We start from the raw sequence: 18,119 nt of genomic DNA on the forward strand, positions 1-18,119 counted from the left end.
CATTACTCCTGGCAGATCCTGCACCATTCCTGCTCACAGCAGGGCACAGCCAGAGCTCACCCCCCGGGCACACGGCTGCTGGGGGCCCCAGCTGGGCGGTGGCGCTGAGGGAGGTGTTTTTTTTCCTCCTCTGCCTTAACGAGCTCGGTTTTGGAAGGCAGGATCCTGGAGGATTATGTGTTTTGGAAACATCTACCTGGGGAATGTATCCCTGGATATCTGAGTGGCAGGCAACCCTTGGCTGGTTTAAGGGGAAAAAAAAAAAAACACAAAACAACACAAAAAAGTGCAGGGCCAATGTCGCATGAGCCGTGCTCCTCCTCCCCTTCCCAGCACAGGCCCCGTGTTTGGTGCTGAGCTCTCCGCAGCCTTGCGGACAGGTTTCGCTGTATCCAAGCACGGATTTGTGTTTTTATTTTCCCCCTTCCTTGGCTGCTGCCACAGCAGTGCCGGCGTGCCTGGGCAGCTCCAGCGGGGCCCTGGTTGCAACACAGGCGGGAAGAAAAACCGAATTTATCGAGCGCATCGGCGCAGCTCATGGCCGTGCATGCGTGCACGCAGAGCTCTGCTAGAGCCCTGAAGCCCTGCGTGGTTTTGAGGCGGAAAAAAAAAAAAAGAAAAAAAAAAAAAGAAAAAAAGCCAAGCGCCTCCGCTTTCAGAGCTCGCACGGTTTCCTGGCAGTGCCACAAATCTCTGGAGGTTGAAGCCGGGGGGGGGTTTTAAACCGAGCTCGGGCTCCATGGGCACACCGCAGAGCATTGGGGGGAGGCGGGGACCTGCCCCCAGCCGGGGGCAGCGCTGGGCATCCCCAGGGGGGTCCTTGGGGAGGGGCGTCCCCGGAGCCCCCCAAACCCCAAGCCCACGGCGCAGCCTCCTCCCCCCTGTGCCGGGGGAGGCCGCCCCCCGTTCCCACCCCTTCCCCATCCTTTCCCACCCTCTCCCCATCCCCATCCCCATCCTTTCCCATCCCGGCTGCCGGAGGAGGGCGGGGAGCGGGGAGGGCGCGCAGGGTGCGCGCAGCCAGGGCGACGCGCGCAGGGTGCGCGCAGCCACGGGGCGGCCCCGCAGCGCTTCCAGGCTCTGCTAAACCGAGCCCCGGCAACAAAGCCCCCCCCTTTAACCCCCCTCCAACCGTCCCCGATCCCTTCCTGCCCTCCCCGGGATGTAGCCCGGCAGGGAGCTTTCTCCCCCCCCCGACCCCCGGCCCCCGGCCCCGGCGCTCCATGCCCCCGCAGTGAGCCGGGGGGAGCCGCCGGCCACCATGGGGAAATCCAACAGCAAGTTAAAGCCCGAAGTTGTGGAGGAGCTGACCAGGAAAACCTACTGTGAGTATACCGGGGAGGGGATGGGGTGGGTGGGGGGGGTCGGGGAAAACGAGCGGCTGTGCCTCGGGGGGCGGCTGGGGCGCGGGGGGCGGCGGCTCCGAGGTCCCCCCCAGGTCCCCCCCAGGTCCCCCCGCAGCCCCTCGGCTCCCTCCGGCCCCTGGCGGCCCGCACGGAGCTCCCCGGGCACCGGGGCCCCGTTCCCCGAGCAGAAGGCGCAGGCTCCGCCGGGCTTTGTTGCAAGAATTCAGGGATTAGGCTGGGAGGAGGAGGAAGAGAAAAAAAAAAAAAAAAAAAAAAAAACACAAAAAAAAGCCCTGGGTATATTTATTTATTTATATGTATCAAGGAGAGGGGCAGGGAGCCGCAGGAACCCGGCGTTTTTCTTCCCAACCCCATTCTCCGCGGCCTGTTTCGGAGCTGCTGATAGCGGGGGGGGGGCCGCATCCTGCCCTCAGCCCCCCCCCCAGGCCCTGCTCTGCAGCCCCCCGGCCCCGCTGCCGGCTGCGTACCCCCGGCCGGGGGCTGTGCCCCCATAACCAGGGCGTCCGGGTGGCCCTCAAAGTTTGGGGGCGATACTTGGCGGGGGCTCCTTTGTTGCTGTGTGAGCCGGCACCGGGTTCGGTGTTTTCCTGCGAGTATCTGAGCAGCAGTTCAATAACCCGGGGGTTCTGAGTGAGTGGCTTTCCCCTCTGATCCTCCTCTGTAATCTTATTAGCGTGGCTAGCGGCTGAGCCATCCAGTTTTAGCAACCCCTTTTTATTTTTTTATTTTTTTTATTATTTTTGGTTATCCTGAAGGGATGCACAAAGGAAACAAAGGCTCTGGCGCTTCAAGTTTGCCTCCCCGCTCGCCGGGCGCAGATATTTCCCCCCTCTCCTTGGCCGGGGAGCCGCTAACGTGCAGCAGACCTGCAAGCTCTCCCCCTGTCATTGCTGCAGTCCCACGGCAGCGCTTACCCAAAAAGGCAATAGATTAGGATGCAGCAAGTTCTCCCATATGGAGAGGAGGCAATGCTGGTGCATTGCACAACCCCACACGCCGGGTTGCTTCCCTCTCTCTCGCCGGTGCACAGCCGGGAGGAGGGCGGCTCGCGGCGGCACGTCCGCACAGCCAGCCCGCGAGGGGTGGCAGGGGGTGGCTTGGGGCACCCCGGCTCAGCGGCTCAGAGAGCAGAAATGGCAAAAAATAGGTGGCAGGGCCAGCCCCTGGGGGGTGGCAGGGGCTGGATGTGGGTTGTGGTGTCCCCACGGCGGGTGCAGGTGGGCTGGTTCTGGGGACCGCCGTGCGAGCATCCGAGCTCTGATGGAGAGAGCAGCCTCATCCCCTGGTGGTGTCCAAAAAGCGCTGGGCTTTCTGCACCCATGGGTGGCCCCAGGCTTTGGCACACGGGGAGAGCTGCCCCGTGTCTTCCCAGCAGCGGTGCTGACAGACGCAGCGCCGGCGGAGCCATCGTCTGGGGGTGTCTCTGCGGGATGGGGCCAGCGGAGGGTCACCGCCTTTGGAATCGCTTCGCTCGCAACTTTCTGCACCTCCCTCTCGGGTGCCCTTCCCTTTCTGTGTGGCCATCACTAAGACCAGGCCCTGCTTATTGAGCTCTGCTCATTCCCCCTGTTGTCTCCGGGATTAATTCCTTTTGCTGAGTGTTTCTGCCCCTTCTCTGCAGCCGTCAAGGCGAGCCGCGCGCTCTCTTGGCTAGCCAAGCACTGCATGGGGCCCTCCCAGGCACGTCTGGGAGCCTCTGATTTACTTCCAGCCCCTGGGAGACTGGAAAATGTTCATTTCCTTCTGCTTTTGGGGGAATCTGGGCACAGAGGAGATGCAGGTGGCAGTGCAGGTTTGCACCGGGTGCCCTAGGAGGGACACGGTCCCTGGCTGGAGCAGGGGACAGTGGCTCCTGCCCATGTCACACGGGTCTGTGGTGTCACAGCACCGCTCTGGCAGGTGATGAGCACCCTTCGGTGACTGTCCCCGGTGTGTGGCTGCCGTCCCCACAGCCCCTTGCCATGCTGCTGAGTGGGTGCTGGGCCCCCCCTGTGCCTGCTGCTGGTCCCGCTGCTCTTACAGCACACCCGGGTGGGTGCTGTGCAGGGGCTGACAACGGGGACCTGCTCGTGCCCCAGGGGTGCTCCCACGAGGGTGAAAACCATGTGCATGAAGGGTTTCTCCCACTATGAGATTTCCTTCCATTGCATCATTTTCTGCTTGTGCGATCTGACAAGGAAACGAAGCGAACGACGACCAACCCCGTCTTGGTTGGGCTGGGAGGGACGGAGAGCGCTCATCCCCTCTTACCCCACGCCACTTTTTTGCAGATCTGTCACACCTGCGGGACTACAGGGGGGCCGCACCCCCAGCCTGCACCATGTCCCAGTGCCGGGTGGCTTCTGGTGTCCCCCGTCCCCTCAGGTGACACCCCAGGGGCCTTTCTCTGGCCCTGGGCGCAGCGATTCGGGGGTGCTGCTGAGGATGCTGCAGGTTGGCCACCAAAATCGTGTCACTGCTGCTGCTCAGCGCAGCTCGCCCTGAGCCCTCCAGGAGCAGACGGGGAAGGGCAGGAGCTGGGGCCCCTCACCTGGGCTCCCCTCGCCGTTACGGTGCCGGGGGGTGGCTTTAATGGCCCTTGGGCACCTGAAGGTGCAGAAGGACGCCCAAGGGCTTCCCCTGTTGGTTTGGACCCATCGCCGTGAGTCCTTCATCATCTCCCGATGCCCACGAAAATCTGGCAGCACCAAGTGAGCCCTGCAAGGCCTCAGCCTTCCTTGGAGGCCGGGCTGCTGCTGTGCGGGAGGAATGACAACAGTAATGAATAATAAATCATCTCCTGCCTTGTGCTTCCATGGAGCCTCTCATCCAAAAGCTCTCAGAGTGCTTTATAAGCATTAATTTATTAATCCTCCCCGTGCCTCGCTGAGGTAGCTCAGAGACAGGTTTGGCTGCCGTGTGTTTTGTCCCGGGGGTGTTAATGCTGGAGACTCGAGGAGCCCCCTTCTCCCCAGGGCTGTGCCCGGCTCCCCTCTTCGCTGGGGATGTAGCTCCAGGTGCTTGCACCGGGGCCACCGTGGGATTTGCGAGCAGGTTCTGCTGAGCTTGTGAAGGTCCTGGGGTGTTGTGAAGGTCCTGGCCAGGCCTCGAGGGCAGGTTGTGCAAAGCAGGTGTGGGCGCAGAGCGTGCGTCGTGCTTGGGAAGGGCTCGCCATGGACTCCAGGCAGCGCTGGGTGTCCCTGCTCGCAGCACCACCACCGTGCCGACAACCCTTCAAATCACAAAACAGGCTTAAAAGTCTGAGGTTGCTCCGGAAAAGCACACTTCAGCTTTTTCCCTCTGGTCGTTTTTGGGGGTGGCTCTCCAAGTTTGCTCTCCGCAGCTTTTTCCCCGGTGCAGCCCCCCGAACACCGCGTTATTTCCACGCCAGCCGTGACACCCCCGGGACCCGGGGTGCTGGGGGAGGCACGGGAGCGGTGCCCGGGCTGCAGAGGGTGCGAGCAGAGGAAGATGCTCTTCTCCCAGGAGCCGCGTCCCACCCACTGTGATCTATTTTGTGGATTTTCAGCTCACTCCGGCATCATCATTTTCTGCTCTTTTACAATAAGCCGCAAAATTGGCTCTGTTGCTCGACAGTAATGCATTGAATTAATGGGCATTAGTTTAAGAGCAAACTACAAACAGATCGATTGGTAGTTACGGGGCTGTGTGGCGGCTGGCTAAATTCTGCGGGGAAAAGAAAAAAAATTCTCCAGCTGCAGCACTTTGCAGCCAGGAAACCGGGGGGGTTCCTCGGCTGGAGGGTGCAGGGATGAAGCTGGGGCCGTGGGGAGCAGCAGGGGGCCGGGTGGCACAGTGGAGGACGTCGGTGGCTCCCCGCTGTGGGTTTATTTTTATCCTCCAAAGTGTTTGGCCCTGGGCTCTGGGTTCCTCTGCCAGGCCGGTTGGTGTTGGAATCCCTCCTGTTGTGGAAATTGGGGCACGCTGGTGAGAAGCGAGCCCGGTGCCTAAGCACCCGGCGCCAGCAAACGATGGGGGAAACACCCAGAGCGTGGGGAGGTCGCAGTGGCTGGGTGTAGCACCAGCCCTGTGTCCCTTCTCTCTGCCCTACGTGCACCATTTTGGGGTAGCCAGTGCCTTGGGATCTTCTCCTTTGGGGTGGGCGGGTGGCGTGGGGCTGCAGACCCCCCTTGGGGTGCCGAGGTGGGGGCAAGCCCAGTGCTGGGAGCCCAGGCTGAGCTGCTGCTGGCTGCTTTTGGTGCATAAAGGCATTTGCAGGAGCCCAAAAGGGAATTTGGGGATGGGAGCGCCCAGCCCGGGTGCTGCAGAGGTGGTGGCTGTGGTGCAGGCTCCCGGTCACTGCGATCTTGGAAGGGGGGGACACCCAATTTTATGTCTCCAGGGGGCTGTGGTGGCGTGGAGAGCACCTGCAGCCCCTTCCCCAGGGAGACCCTGCTCTCCTCGTGGCAAATCCCACATCTCGTTGTCCCAGGGTAGGTGTGAGCACAGCGAGCTTTGGGGCTTCAGACCTGCGGCACCCAGCCCCTGTGGTCCCCGGGGGGGACACGAGGAGGGGACACGAGGGGGACCTTGGCCCCCACCCCACAACCGAGCGAGGCAGCCACGGCCTGGTGCTGCGAAGGCATCGGAAGAATCACATTTCATTTATCCCCTGACATGTTAATGGATCTGCTTAACCACTCTGCTGACCTTTGCTGCTGCCGTTATAATTAAGGTTGTGAAACAAGAGGCTCTGAAGGCATCAAAGGAAGCGGCTGCTCCAGGGAGGAGCCCAACGATCGGGGGGGGGGATATTCGTGGCCTCGCTTTGTGCCTTCCTCGCCTTCTGGGCCCTCTTAGGACAGGGGGAGCCCTAAGAAAAGGATGCCCCGCCGTGGGGCATCACTGCCTCGGCTCGTGGGGAAGCTGGGATCAAACAGAGCCAGGGAGAAACCTGCTGCAGCCACCGGCTTGTGCCGTGGGAGCCTTCAGCGTGATTCATTAACTCCCCAGCCAAGGCTCAGTGCTCTGCCCTTCCTCTGCTGCCTGTGCTGCAAAGAGCGACTGCTGCTTCTTCCCCGAACCCGGTTTCCAAAGCCTGCCGTCGGCCCCTTGAATATTTGATGAAGTCTAAAAGGGATTTTAACTGCGTATTGGTTTTGCTGCCCGTGTCAGCCGCGGGGGGAGATGAGAGCAGAGCGGCTCGCGGGCCCGTGTGTGCAGGCACCGCTGGTGGCAGCTGTGGGGACAGGAGGGCCAGGAGCACACGCAGTCCTTCCCCATCTCAGCATCACGGGTGGCACTGCTGTCACCTCACCACTGCCACCACAGTGCCACTCCTGTGCCCCCTTACCACGTGGAGCCACCCGGACCCATGGTGATGCTGGCGGCGTGTGAGCCGTGGGGACAGGAGCGGGGAGATACCCAGGCTGGGATGGGACGTGCTGGGGTGGCTGTGTCCCCCTCTGAGAGGTAGGCAGCTCTGGTGGTGCTGGTGACCCTACAACGAGGATGATAGGAGGAGGACGGTGGCATTGGGATGCTGGGGATGGGTCCCCCCGTGGGGACGTGTGGGCAGCGTGGCTGGGAGCGGGACTGGGCGCTGCTGGGGTGCGTGGGGAGGAGCTGTGGGCACGCAGGGTTTGGGTTAGCAGAAGGAAATACTTCGGGGCTGGCCACAGCATCGGCGGTCAGGCTGTCCCCATGGTTGTGTCCATGGGGGTGACCCCAGCACCGCAGCCCCCAGCCTTGGTGACCTGGAGCAGGATGGGGAGTGGATCGAGTCCTCGGGCAGTCCGGTAGCCGTGGGGCTGAGCCCTGCTGGGGGGCAGGAAGGCAACGCGCTCCGTAATGTTTAACCAGGACGTTGGTTACATATTTAATCCAGAATTTAAATGAAACCAAGTCATCAGGGCCGAACAACCCACATTTCTGAAGTGCTGACGTGCGGCGTATCTGAAAAGCTGCCGTCACCAAATGTACTGTGGGGATTTGGGGGAGCCCTGCAGCACCCTAAAACGGGGCGATGGATGGTCCCAGACCCACTACCCGAAGTGACAGAGCAGGGCAGGAGGCACGGGGTGGGCTGGGTGATGCCGGAGCCAGCAGCAAGCCCCCGGTGCTGCAGCAGCCTGGGGGTGTCACGGCTCTGCTCCCCCGTAGCACGTCCCTGCAGCCCTGTGCTGCGTGCCGGGGGAGTTTGGTGCCGGAGCTGGGGGCGTGCTGTTTGCTGGAGGAGTTTCCGTGCCCACGCTCCAGCCGGCCCCGGGCAAGCTGCTGCTTTCCACCCCCTCTGCCTGCACAAAGTCCCCGGGCACAAGCCGTGTCCCGAGGCACAAGGCAGGCGTTTTGCTCCCCAAAAGGGGAACGGCCACATGGCACCGGCTGGTGCCGTTCAGTGCATTTTGGGGTCTGGAGGACACCCCATCGCTCTTGCATGTGTGAGTCTGTGGGTGCTTCCAGCACAGTTTTCAATCCTTGCCTGGACCCTTGCAGTCCTGGCTAACGCCTGGTGAAGGGCTTGAGCTGCTGCTGCTTGCTCGGGGTGTGCTTTGTGGGGAGAGGCTTGAAATCTGTAACAACCATCCCGGCTGTGATGCTGTGAACCCTGCAACCCGCTCTGCAGGGCCAAGGGCTGGAGTTTGGGCCGGGGGGTCCTGGACAAGATGCCCCGACCCTCACGGTTACGTGTTTGGCAGAATGAGGCGTGAAGCCTGCTGCGAGCCCACGGGCAAAGGGCTCCATGTGCAGTGGGGATTGGTTCAGGCTGTGGTGCTCATCCCTGCAACCCCAATCCCAGGGCAAGGAGCGAATCTCAGCGAGCACTCGTGCGTCCTGCTGGTCCCGGCTGCCTGTGCGCGGGGAGGAGCAGCGCGGTTTGTAATTGATGCAGATTAACATTGTGACGATGTTGAAAGCGGAGTTTATAACACATTTATCTTCAGACAATCCTTAACTACGCGTTTCGCAGAGGTGAGGGGTGGAGTGTGTTGGGCACAAATTGCAGGGTGCGCCAGGTTCACGCGGGAGCGCCACGTTGTTTTACGCATCAGGGGCCAATTAGCTCGTGCATGAGCGCCCCGTTAATTCACGCGTCAGCACCCAATAAGTTCACGCATGAGTGCCCAATTAGTGCACACACGAGTGCACAATTAATTGGCATAGGAGCACCCAGTTAATTTATGCATGGGCGCCCAGTTGGCTGGTGCTCGGTCGCACGCTGGTCCCTGCGCGCGCCCAGTTCCTTGGTGCCTGTGCCCCCCATCGGTTCTCACTCGAGGGTCCAATTAATTTATGCACGAGCACCTGATCCATTCACGCCTGAGCACCCAATTAGTACGTGCACAAGTGTGTAATCTGCTAATTACACTAATTTACTCCTGAGTGCTCAATTAGTTCATGCATGAGTGCCCGATAAATGCACGAGCACCCAACAGAACCACACGCGAGCGCCCAGTGCGGTCACGCATGAGTCCCCCTTTCGCTCACGCCTGAGCACCCAGGCAGTGCGTGCACGATCGCCCCGTGAAGTTATGCACGAGCACCCAATCATCTGCACAGGAGCACCCAAATAATGCATGCATGAGTGCCCAACTTGTCCGCATAGAGCTGCACAGTTTATTTTTGCAGGAGTGCCCATCCAGTGCACGCATGGGCGCCCAGCTGGCACACACATGGGTGCCCACTTGGCACACCCGTGGGTGCCCAGTTGACTCACGTGTGAGCTCAGACTTTGCTCACGCAGGAGCACACACTCTGCACACACGTGGGTGCCCAATTTACCCTTGTCTGGGCGCTGCACTGAGCATCCTGGGGAGGTTTAGGCGGCCTTAAGCATCCACCCGCCCATCCGGAGAGCGTCGTCTTTAGGTAAGCTGGAGGCCGAGTGCCATTTGTGGCTGGAAATAATTAACTCTGGTTTTCCTGATCTGGCAGCCCTGTTGGGGTCAGGGTGCTGTCATGTGAGAGAAGCGTCCCCAGAGGGGTTGGGGTCCGGCCATCTCTCCTGCAGCCCTACAGCTGCCCCGTCCTTGCCCTGGTCCTATAAATGATGAGCTCCCACGCGGGCACAGCGCGGGTGGGGACTCGCAGCCCCGCGTCCTCCTCTCCTCACAGCCTGGCAAACAAATTAACGGGCTCGAGCAATGATTAACCGGAGCTGTTTCTTGCTGCAGTGGCAGCTGGGTGGTGGGAAGAGAGGGGGCATGCGGAGGGCGGGTGGTGACAGCGCTGTCACTGCTGGGGATTGATGGGGAGGAGGGGGCAGGAGGGTGGGAGTTTGGGGTCCTGGGAGCTGGGAGCAGGGGGCTGGGTGCTGCTTGAGGGAGCTGAGAGCTGAGGTTTGTCCCCTTGTTGCTGGGTGTCCCTGTGCACGGTGTGGGATGCGGGGCCGAAAGCTTCCTCCTGGCCGAGATGGGAGCGGGGACGCACCCGGGGGTGCTGCAAAGGGGCAGCGAGGGCCCGTGGGCATGGGTTGGGGCAGGTCCTGTGCTGCTCCTGCCCCTGTGCTCAGCATTTCCCCCGTGCCTTTCCCCACGCTTTGACAAGAGAGGCGGAAACATCGGTGCTGACGGCGGAGCTGCCGCCCGGCGTTGTGCCTGCGGGAGGGAGGGCGGCTGCAGCGTGGCGCGGGGGCTCCCAGCTCGGCGATGCCTCCTCCAGCATCACGGTTCATAACGAATACCCAAACCCAGCTTTGATTTAGTGCCTTTCATCCCGCAGGGTCCCAGGGCGCGCTGCATCCATTAAGGAGCAGCTACGTGCACTATTTATAGCCGCCCCAAAGCCTCTGTGGGCTGGCTGTCCCCTGGGGACCACCGCTGAGCCCCAGGGCGTTGGAGATGCGCGCCCCCGGCACCGCAGAGCGGGGCCCCGCTCCGCTGGGACGCGCTGCGGGCAATCCCTTGTCCTTGAGCGCTCGGGGTCGAGCCTGCCTGTGTTGTATCGCTGCAAATTGATTTGCATCAGCTCAGCATCGCGCCGGAATCGATGCTGGGGGGGAGGGGAATGCAGCAGCCGCCGCACTTTCTGTAAGCTCGGGTGCGCTCTGCGTGCCGGAGAGATGCTGAGCGCCCTGAGCTGCTGAGGATGGCTTGGGGGGAGTGTGGGGGGCAGCCCTGCCCATGCATGCACCCCCTGTCCTGTGCCCAGGCCAGGCAGCTCAGCCCGGCCAGGAGGGCACCGTGCCCCCCAGGTTTACGTGGCCGCAGCTCCCTGCTGCAGGGACGCTCCTCAGCATCCCTCATCGGTGCCGCCCGGAGCATCCAAACCCGGTGAGGTTGGGCCGGCTGGAAGACGCAGCCGCAAAGCAGTAACCTGCCTGGGCTCGGTAACTGCAGATATGGAAACCCTCGGAGCTGAGGATCCCTCCCTGCAGGGCCCAGGGAGCCCCAGGGGCAGTGCCCGGAGCAGGGCCCGCTCCCCGTGGGTGCCAGGCAGCCGGCTGCATCCCCGCTCTCCGCCCAGCCCGCGCGTGTCGTTACCAGCGTTTCTCCTGTACTAAAAAAAGCACAGATTTCTTAATTGTTTCCTGCTGGAGTTGAAAGGCAGCTCCCAGGACCGAAATAGCACGGTGGGAGAAAAGCCGAGCGGGAGAGAGCGAAACGTGAATCTCCCAGAGGTGCTGAGCTGAGCACCTGGCCGGGTCCCCACGCTGCTGCCGCTATCCCCAGCGCTGCTCCAGGTCCTGCTCTTCCTCCTCCTCCTCTTCCTCCTCCCACCTGCCTTTGTTGGTTTCCATGAGAGCCTGGGGCCATGGGGCTGGTGCCCGGGGGCACCTCTGCATATCCTCCAGGCACGAATCCCGTTAGCTCCGACGGGTATCCTGGTGCCAGGGGATGTGTGCACAGAAGGCTGCATCTGATCGAGGCGTTGCCCAGCATCTCTTTTGGAAGGACACTCCTGTGTGACCCTTTCCCACGACCACTCTCCTCCTGCCAAACAACCCTGCCAAAACAACCCTCCAAATCCCCCCCGTGGCGCAGCCAAACCCCACCAGCATCCTCCAGCCTGGGTGCTGAGCATCCCTGAGCCTTTCTCCCCACTCCTGCCCCCGCAGCCCCCACCAAGCTGACCCTTTGGCTGCCATCCCACTGAACCCAACCCCGCTGCACCCTTCGGGGCTGTGGTGTGTGGGGATCCTGGGGCTGGGACCCCCCCGTCCCTGCACCCACCTCCCGCCAGCCCTCGCCCTTTGCGCCCTGCGCCTTTTGCCAGGCACGTTGTAAATCCTTCTGCTGGAAGGCTGCTTCCTTTTATTTGCCACCCAAGGTAATTGGCATCTGTTGATGTGGCTGGGCTCTCTATTTTTATCAGCCGTTTGCACATTGACACATCTCCGCTCCGCCTCGTTATCCCGGCGAATTTCAGACCTATTGCTTTTTTATTATTATTTAGATGCGCGATGCAAGGGAAATGACTAACGAGGCCGCTCCCCCGTGCCAGCGTGCTGGCAGCGGGCTCCCTGCTCGCGTGCCAGCCCGGCACCGCTCCCGCAGCGGGGTGCTGGGGTTTGGGGCTCCCTGGAGTGCTGCATCCCACTGCTCACCCGCGCCGTGACAGCCTTTCCTCTGCTGAGCACCTCTGGGCTCTGCAGCTGCCCTCAGCCGGGGCTGCTGTCTGCAAGGCGAGCTCCAGAACGGCACCCGGAGCTGCTCAGGGCTGTTGATGCTGACCATCTTCTAGTCGGTGTATTTTGGGGTTTTTCCGAAGCCCTGTGAACCCCCCCAGAGGCCCGGCATGGGTTTGGTGATGTGTTTCATTGCCGTCATCCGTGTGCTTCGGAGGCAGCGAGCACCTGGGTAGCGAAATGTGTGAATTCAAAGCTGGCTGCGATGTGCTGTGAGCATCCATTGCTGGGCGGCTGTATCCCGAGCTGGAAAAGCCACGTGGCGATCCCCAAAGGGTGGGAAAGCGAAACCATCGCAGGCTGCAGGTCTCTGAGTGTCCTGACATCCGATTAGGAACGCTCAGGCCGGTGCCAGGGGTGGGCTGGGGCGGGATGCTCGGGGCGCTGCGTGCACACCTGGCACCCAGCGCAGCTCCTGCTCCATCCCACGTGCCTGAAATGGTTTTGGCATCGGCAGCACCGCACCCCCCTGCCCGTCAGAGCCCTGTCCGTGTCACCATCCCCCTTGGCACCGCGTGCTGCTCTCGGTTTGGTGTCGGGGGGGCTCTGCTGGGTGAATCCCGCAGCCTTCATCACCTTCCTCCTCCTCCAGGAGGTGCGCAGGGGCGCGGAGCCGAGCGTTTGCTGCGGGGGATCCCCGGCGGGCAGCACCGCATGGAAACCTGACAATTGCAGCTAAAAATAATCCCAGGAAGGGGGGGGGGGGGCTGCAGAAAGGAACCAAGTTTTCACATGCTGTGTATTCATGCGAACCCAGAGGGAGCTGCTGCCAAGCACCAGGCTCATGCAAAGGGCTCCGGAGCTGCAGCGAGCTTTTCCTCTGGGGCTGGAGGGCAGCAGCAGGCGGGGGGCGAGGGGCTGGTGAGCCTGGTCGGGGGGATGCTGGCACCCCAAAGCAGACGTTCCTGCAAGATGTTTTGGGGATGCTTTTGGCTGCGGGGAGGTGGGAGGGCAGGGCCGGATCCTGCTCGCACGAACCAGCCCCGCGTGGTTCACAGCATCTTACCGTGCTCCCCTTGCAGGAGACAAAACGTCCTTGTAGGCTCCCTGCTTTTGGGGCTGGGGGGGCCCTGGGTGACCCCCTGGTGAGCCCTGGGCTGTGCCTCGGAGGCTGCGGCTCACGGGGATGCAAAGCCTGGGTTCGGGCACGTGGTGCCCATGGGCACCTCCTCCCCCTTCCAGGCCTGGAAGCGGCTTATGGGAAGTGCAGAGCAGCGCCAGCACTGGGCAAACACTAAATTCCTTTTTCTTCTTCTTTTCCCTTCTTTTTTTTTTTTTTTTTTTTCCCTCTTGCAGTTACGGAGAAGGAGGTGCAGCAGTGGTGAGTACCGGCGTGGCAGTGAGGTGCTGGGGGTGCGGGGCAGGAGCCGGGGGTGCTCGGGGACTGAGTGGAGAGGGGTCCCACAAGAGGTTTGCCCAAGGCACGGGGCGCCTTTCCCTTGCTAACAGCCTTTGGTGACCTGCAGCAGCCAGGTGGGGGAAACTGAGGCAGGGCGCCAGCACCCAGGGGTGCCATCGGGTGTCCCTTGGCAGCCCGGCCCCGACAGCGACAAGGACACGGTGATGCCTCTCTGGCAGCGTGCACCCACCCCATCCCCTCCGCCCCCCAAACGCGACGCCCTAAAAAAGCCACCGCTTCCCTTTCATCTCCCTATCAAACCAGTCAAGCTTTTCTTTCTTTATCTCTTTCTCTCATCCTTCCCCCCCCCACCCCGATGAGTCAGCGCTGCAGCACCGTGGAAAAGATGTCACCGGCACTTCGGTTTCCCACCTCGCCGCCCCCTTCCCCTCCTCCTCCAGCCCTCGGCCGCTGCAGCGGGTGCTGGCGGATCCAGACAGGGCCTTGCATAATGCTTGTGTGCCCTGCGGGGTCCCAGGGGGTCCCACGGGGTCCCAGTGCTGTCCCCCCACCCAGGAACCAGCCGTCCCCTTCCCCTGCACCTTCTGGGATTGCCCCCGGTGCAGCAGCTCTTTTTTTGGGGTTTAAAGGGTTCCTGTCCCTTTCCCTGTGCCCAGCCCAAGGAGCTGCCCGGGGCTGGGGCAGCCTGGATGAGTCCCATGGGTGCCTGATCCCATGGCACAGCCGAGCTGCTGTAGGACGGGCATGCGGCACTGGGTTTTTGGGGGTGCTTTTGGGGCTTCTGCTGTGAGCCTTGCCGAGGGAGGGTCTTTAAATGGGAATTTGGCTCGGCAGCAGGGTGTCAGCTTCCCTTGCTCGGGATTTAGGGGGTGGCTGCAGCTCTGGGGCTGTGCCCTGAGGTGTGGATGTGCCACGTGTGCTCCCCGCTGCTCCTGGCCGGGCGGTGTGTCCCCATCCCCTGCCAGTGCGCAACGTGAACGTGGCTCAGTTCTGGGCTGCTGCCGGGCATTGCTCGGTGTCACCGGTGCCACTCGGCGCTTCTCCAGCTCTGTGATGCCCACCAGGACCTCGTCCCCTATGGGTCGGGTGCTGCAGGCAGCGAGGGGAGCGGGGCCGGGGGCACCCAGCACCTCCGTGCCTCCTCCGGGGGTGCGCTCAGCGAGCGGAGCCGCGCGACGCCCGTCCCTCTGCCCTTCCTCTGCAGGTACAAGGGCTTCATCAAGGACTGCCCCAGCGGGCAGCTCGACGCCGCTGGTTTTCAGAAGATCTACAAGCAGTTCTTCCCCTTCGGCGATCCCACCAAATTCGCCACCTTTGTTTTCAACGTCTTCGACGAGAACAAAGTAAGTCCGCGAGCCGCGGGCACGGCGCACGGGGCTCAGGGCTGGGCCAGCGGCTGCGCTTTGGCAGGGTGGGTTTGGTGGTGTTTTGGGCAAGGGGGGTGCACAAGGGGACCCCCAGGTACCGAGCATGCTGCTTCCCCCCGGGCTCAGCTCGGTGCTGTGCCTCGGAACAGCTGCGCAACGCTCGAGGCGCAAAATATTCCAGCGCTCCCCGGGGCGTGAAATTAAAACGGAGCAGCTGGAGCGAGCGAGCCCCCGCGCTCGCTTCATTCGATGAGAATCACGTGGGGAAAGGCGGCGAGAGAGGAGAAATGAGATGTCTCGATGACAAAAGCCCACCCGCAAGGTGTCCCCTGCGCTCGCAGCGGGGGCAGCGCTCGCGGTGGGATGCTGGCAGCTGCGCCTTGTGCGCCGGCAGCTGGCTCGCACCGCCGGGATGCACGGGGCTGGCTCGTGTGGCACGGGGCTGGCAGCGGCACCTTCGCCCCCTCCTCTCCTTCACACCCCTCTGTTCCTCCCCCAGGACGGGAGGATCGAGTTCTCGGAGTTCATCCAGGCGCTGTCGGTCACCTCCAGGGGGACGCTGGACGAGAAGTTGAGGTGTAAGTGGCCCCGTGGGGCGCTGCCGGGCTCAGCCCTGGGCTTTGGGGTGGCTTTGGGGGGGCGGTGAGGGGGTGCAGCAGGTTTCCATCGGGACTGGACACGTGTCGAGGCCCCAGGCATCTCCACATCTCTCTCGCAGGGGCGTTTAAGCTGTACGACTTGGACAACGACGGGTACATCACGAGGAACGAGATGCTGGACATCGTGGACGCCATTTACCAGATGGTGGTAAGCGCCCGGCCCTCGGGTCTGCCTGGGTTTGTGCCATGAGGGGGCTGCAGGTGGGGACGGGGGGGGGACAAAAACGCATGGGGACACCGCCCGGCAGGACACGAGCTGTGCCTGCGTGTGACTGTGTCCCATCCTGCTGCTGCAGGGCAACACGGTGGAGCTTCCCGAGGAGGAAAACACACCGGAGAAAAGGGTGGATCGGATTTTTGCCATGATGGACAAGGTGAGGATCACGTTGTGGGTTCAGGAGGCAGTTCTGGGCCCCCTTTGCCACATCTGGGCTCTCACAGGTACCTCCCATCCCCACAAACACAGGCTCTGGGCAGCCATGGGGCCGTCTGCAGGGTCTGTGCCCTTCGGGGGTCCCCAAATCCACGCCAGGTCCCAGGGATGTGCTGAGCCCCCCGTGGCTCTGCTCTTGGTGTGGGGGGGGCTGGATGGGGAATGGGATCCGAGGGGGGGCTGGTGGTGGGGACAGCGTGGGTGCTGCCGGGGCCCTGGGGTGCTCAGCACCTCAACGGGGGCGTTTTGCAGAACGCGGACGGGAAGCTGACGCTGCAGGAGTTTCAGGAGGGCTCCAAGGCCGACCCCTCCATCGTGCAAGCCCTCTCCCTCTACGACGGGCTCGTATAGTCCTGGGGCCGAGCGGCGGTGAGTCCGGCATGGGGGAGCTGCGGGTGGGGAGGTCGGGGGGTGCTTCCGACAGCCCCTCAGTCCACGAGGGTGCCCGAAAACCCTCCCAGCTGGCGAGCGCTCGGTGGCGGCAGGGCCCGCGGCACGAATCTCGCTCTCGGCTGCGCATGCTGCAGGGGAGGCATGGAGTGGGGACACTGCAGCAATATTCCATTAAATGCTTCATTTATGTCCTGTGTCATTGTATCGTGCCCTGGAGCTGGCGGTCCCGGGGAAGCCGTGGCTCACAGCACCCCAGGGATGAGTACCCGCGCCCCACGGGGCTGCGCTCCGGAGATGTCTCGGGGTGGGTTTGGGGGTCACCGACCGTGCCGGGTCCTGCTTTTGGTTTAACCCCCTGGATTTTTGAGCTTTCCACAATCTCTGCGTTCGCAGCTGGGCCTCCCCAAGGCGTTTGTGGATCTGCCCCTGGTCCTTACGTGGTTTTCTTCCCCCCTCCCGCAGATGCCTGGGGGAAGATGCTCTCCGTGCCATCCGACCACCGCAGCGCGCAGCTTGCCTGTCCCTCTCCGGCCTTCCTTTTTGTTCCGCGAGCAAAGGATGCACCTGAAGCGCGAGCTCACTCCCCCTCTCTGCACTCCGAACCAGCCGTTGCCATTCGCCAACTTCTGCTTTTTCCAAAAAAAACCTGCAAAAGACCACGGTCTGAGCGGCGGCGAGCGCCCAGGACTTCGGGGCCGGGGGAATGGGTCGAGTGGCACCGAAGGCAGAGCCCCTCCAGCCTCCTCGCCCCCTTTGCTCCTCTTCCCTACGTTTTGGGAGCAGACTGTGGATGCGCCGGCGTGGTCCTCTCCTGGGATCCGGCCGGCTGGAGACGGAGCCCAAAGGTAGCGGGGCGCCGGCACCCCGGGGTGCTGCTCGGGGAGCCGAGGCATGAACGGTGATGGGGAACAGCCCTCGTGCCGCTGGCAGCCCAGCCCGGGTCCCTAGGGATATATATTATTATAGGATTATTTTATTTTATTTTTGTGAGACGGTATCGTGCTTTTTTCTTTCATTTTTATTTTTTTTTTTTGGTGGAAAGAAGTGAGGCTTTTTTTTTTTATATGCCTATCTCGACGATCGATATCTTTATTTATTCGTTGTAAATGTTGCTGCCGTGTTTAGTCTCTCGTGTGTGTGTGTGTCCGAACACCTAGGTGATGATCTGTAAGGTTTACATCCTCATACCCTATTGCAGGGCATCGGGAGCCTGCAATAACGATGAAGCCAAAAATCTGCCTTCCCCCCACCTCCGCCCCCTGCACGCCGTGTGCTGGCTGGTGTTTGAAGGGGGGGGGGGGCGTAGCTTCTTTTTTCTTCCCATTTGCCCCATTTCCTGCATTTTTCCGGTCTCCCTCCTCTTTGCCAGCTCAGCCGGGGGTCGTTTTGGGCAGCCCCTCCTGCTCCATCGCTCTGCTCTCCGTTTTTACCAGCTGGGCCTCCCCGTGGGGCAGGGCGAGGAGGCAGCCGGTGCCCAGCACGTGCTGCTTCGCATCGTTTCCTTTCCTTCCTGCATGAGAAGTATTAACGGAGAGTTGGGTTTCTCTCCCAAGCCGGGACACGGTTCCTTTATCCCTATTTTTCTTCGGGGATGGTGGCAAGGCGTGCCTGCCCCCCGGCACGGAGCTGGCTGCCCATCAGCCGCGGGAGCAGCACCTCGGATAGGACGCGTGAGGTTCTGCTGGAAGCCAGGAGCACAGCCCCAAAGCAAAAAAAATGCCCTTCCAAAAATGCTTTTCCCCGTCCCCGAGGAGAGCTGACTTTGTGTGCAGTACGGCCAGCAGCGGGTGCAGCCGCGGCCGGGTTTGGGGGAAGAGCTGGTTGGGGTCGGCCCCGTCCCGCAGGAGAGCCAAAAGCTGTGGGGTGAAGCCCCCTCGTCCCCATTCTCCTCCCGCTGTGCTTTGCACCTCCGACCTCGCTGGGAGGATTTTCCACCTCTCAGCAAAACCCAGGATGCTCTTTGCAGCTGGCGG

The 18,119-nt window shown here is 62.2% G+C and overlaps 1 protein-coding gene across 1 annotated transcript; it reads left to right on the top strand.

The window, feature by feature from the left end:
* The first annotated feature begins 1,020 nt into the window (after positions 1-1,020).
* Positions 1,021-17,162, top strand: NCS1 (neuronal calcium sensor 1). The gene is made up of 8 exons (XM_032200099.1): positions 1,021-1,325; positions 13,231-13,255; positions 14,499-14,637; positions 15,161-15,239; positions 15,380-15,468; positions 15,617-15,694; positions 16,006-16,122; positions 16,609-17,162. The coding sequence occupies exons 1-7, from the start codon at positions 1,262-1,264 to the stop codon at positions 16,102-16,104; spliced, it is 573 nt and encodes a 190-aa protein (XP_032055990.1). The 5' UTR covers positions 1,021-1,261; the 3' UTR covers positions 16,105-16,122; positions 16,609-17,162.
* Positions 17,163-18,119: the final 957 nt, after the last annotated feature.

Source organism: Aythya fuligula, chromosome 19, assembly GCF_009819795.1.
Source record: "Aythya fuligula isolate bAytFul2 chromosome 19, bAytFul2.pri, whole genome shotgun sequence".
NCBI lineage: Eukaryota > Metazoa > Chordata > Aves > Anseriformes > Anatidae > Aythya > Aythya fuligula.